At 44.7% G+C, this 3132-nt stretch overlaps 1 protein-coding gene across 1 annotated transcript; it reads left to right on the top strand.

Annotated features, from left to right (window-relative positions):
• Window positions 1-1820: 1820 nt before the first annotated feature.
• On the top strand, window positions 1821-2750 carry LOC103541886 (olfactory receptor 4X2-like). Its single transcript, XM_070566030.1, has one exon. It carries the CDS (start codon window positions 1821-1823, stop codon window positions 2748-2750), a length of 930 nt encoding a protein of 309 aa, XP_070422131.1.
• Window positions 2751-3132: the final 382 nt, after the last annotated feature.

The raw sequence follows: 3132 nt of genomic DNA, 5'->3' as shown, positions 1-3132 counted from the left end.
CGTTTTGGTAGGGCAGATGGTCACATAAAACAACTACAATTCAGTGTGAAAAGTACTGTGATTCCAAAATATCCTGAAAGAAGAGGGCCATGGACTGGAAGGGCCTGTGAACTGTGGAGATGGATTTCCTGTCTCTGGGACGACTCCAATGTTTCACAGAGGATGGGAGCTTATGTTCTCCTGGGATGGGCTGGGAGTGGGATTCATGGCATCTACGTGTGATGTCAGTATTATCTTCATGCTACAGTTTGGACCTTGAGACTCTGAAAGGCTAAAGAGCTGTCTAAATATCACATAGATGCTACTTAAAGAAACCTGGATATAAACCCAGGAGTCCAGACTGGTAACAGTGCTTTCTTCCATGAATGGCTTCTTGGTAAACTTCCCCAGCTGATTTGAGAGTTTAGGATTGTCTCTGCCCTCCATTTGTCTCTGCAATTGTACATTTTATCAGTGATTTCCTTCTGGCTCATGGTAGCCCTTAATCTTCTGAGCCTGACCCCAATCCCTGCAGGAACGAAGGTTTGTGACATGAGTGGATGTCATGTGCCTCTTAGTCTCACGTGCCCTGGAGTCTTACTGTACAAGGGGCTGTGTTGATACACACAGACCTCAGTCACCTTGGAGAAAGTCCAGCATGGACAAGACTGTCTGCAAATCAGTCAGTGCACATTCTTTTTTTTGGGAGGAAGATCAGCCCTGAGCTAACATCTGCTGCAAATTTTCCTCTTTTTGCTGAGGAAGAGTGACCCTGAGCTAACATCCATGCCCATCTTCCTCTACTTTATTTGTGGGACGCCTACCACAGCATGGCTTGCCAAGTGGTGCTATGTCCGCACCCGGGATCGGAACTGGTGAACCCTGGGCCACCAAAGCAGAACGTGTGCACTTAACCGTTGTGCCACCAGACCAGCCCCTCAGTGCACATTCTTGGTAATGCCTGAAGTGTTGGAAGGCTGGGATGCAGAGAGGCTTGTGTCAGAGCAAGAGTGGGCACTCTGAGTGGAGGGGTGGTTTATATTTCAGTAGCTACTGGGGACATATGATTAGAGCAAATGAAGGTACCAGTAAGGAGAAGAATTGCACATGAATTGAGCTGGATCCTAGAAAGAGACAAGATCATCCAGTGACCAGGCGTAGAAGGAGAAAATTAGGAGGAGAAAGTAGAAATAAGAGGGGGTGCTGAGTGTCAAGGGACATTTCTGAAGATTGTGAAGGGAAGTGGAGATGTGAAAGTACCATTCCACAAACCAAGGATGGAAAGAGAGCAAAAGGAAGTGGCATGAAGGAAAACTGCAGGCAAAAGGCAAAATCATTGAAAGGCAGCAGAGAGACATGTAACATGGAGAGAGCAACACTATCCTTGTACCCCACATCATCCAATGAGGCATTTATTTCCCAATAGATCTCCTCTCCTCTGGTCTGTTTCTACTAGTCCTATGTTTACAAAAAATGACTTTCCTTGTAGTTGACTAACATTCCTGATGATTCCCCATTGTCTGTCAGATAAACCCTAGAGTCCATAACAGTCCTTCAAGAATTGGTACTAGACTCTATCTCCAGGTTTATCTTTGTGATTCTCTGGTTTACTCCAGCTACAGATGGATGAATTTTTATAGCTTTGTATACTCTGCTGCCTTTTTGGAATGCTCTTCCCTTTTTGTACATGTAACTAACTCCTATTCATTTGTCAATTTGCAACTCGCAAGCTTTTCAGATATGCAAGGGATTATTATGTAATTCACCCAATGAATGAAGGAGTCTTTTATTTTGTATTTTCAGATCACTCCACTCAATTACTGCCTCCTGGTGGTGACCATATGGCTAACACGTACAATGTGACTGAATTCATTTTTCTGGGACTTTCTCCTAATCAGGAGGTGCAGACTGTTTGCTTTGTGCTATTTCTGCTCTTGTACACAGCAATTGTGCTGGGGAATCTCCTCATTGTGCTCACTGTCATGACCAGCAGAAGTCTTGGTTCCCCCTTGTACTTCTTCCTCAGCTGCCTGTCCTTCGTGGAGATCTGCTACTCCTCTACTTCAGCCCCCAAACTCATCTCAGATTTGCTGGCTGAAAGGAAAGCCATATCTCTGTGGGGCTGCATGACACAGATTTTCTTCATCCACTTCTTTGGTGGCACTGAGATGTTCCTGCTCACTGTGATGGCCTATGACCGCTACGTGGCCATCTGTAAGCCTCTGAACTACACTACCATCATGAACCGGCAGGTGTGTGCTATCCTGGTTGGAGCAGCATGGGTGGGGGGCTTTGTGCATTCCTTTGCCCAAATCCTTCTCATCTTCCACTTGCCCTTCTGTGGCCCCAATGTGATCGACCACTATTTCTGTGACCTGCTTCCTCTGCTCAAACTTGCCTGCTCTGACACCTTCCTCCTTGGTCTTCTGATGGTTGCCAATGGGGGGACTTTGTCTGTGGTCAGCTTTGTGGTCCTCTTAATCTCCTATGTGGTCATCTTGGTCCATTTGAGGTCTCGAAGCTCTGAGGGGCGGCGCAAGGCCCTCTCCACTTGCGGGTCCCATATCACCGTGGTTTCCTTGTTCTTTGGGCCCTGCATCTTCATCTATCTGAGACCTTCTACGACTCTGTCTGTGGACAAGATGGTGGCCGTGTTCTACACAGTGATCACTCCACTCCTCAACCCTGTCATCTACTCCCTGAGAAATGCAGAAATGAAGAAGGCCGTGAAGAGGCTGTGGATCAGGACAATGAATCTAGATGAGAAATAGAGGCCAAGTCTTGGTATTGATCCCTGGGTTTAGAATGATGCTGAGTCCAAACTGATGGGGCAGAATGGGATGGAGAAAAGTTCACATTACTTGTTAGTTCTAAAGTTATTTTAACTGGTTCCCATCTTCAAAAACTTTGTTCTAATCACTTGTAAAATTTTTCCTCTTATGGGTGTACTATGCCTTAATTAACCATTTTCTGTTAGATGTTTAGGTCATTTCTATTTTTTTACTACTATAAGTAAGTCTGTGGTGAGATTCTTGAATAGAAGAAACCTTATACTTCTGATTTTCTTTCAGACTCACTTGCTACAGTAAATTTACTATTTTAAAAGCTATAATGACTTTATGAATAGTGTTAAATTTATTCTTATAAAAGTTG

This window comes from Equus przewalskii, chromosome 11 (assembly GCF_037783145.1).
Source record: "Equus przewalskii isolate Varuska chromosome 11, EquPr2, whole genome shotgun sequence".
NCBI classification, from domain to species: domain Eukaryota; kingdom Metazoa; phylum Chordata; class Mammalia; order Perissodactyla; family Equidae; genus Equus; species Equus przewalskii.
The sequence above is the reverse complement of the archived record's forward strand: the minus strand, read 5'-3'. Positions and strand labels throughout refer to the sequence as shown.

What these genes read in the sequence shown, in the direction of transcription:
- LOC103541886 (XM_070566030.1), top strand. Translation starts at nt 1,821, where the DNA reads ATGGCTAACACGTACAATGTGACTGAATTCATTTTTCTGGGACTTTCT.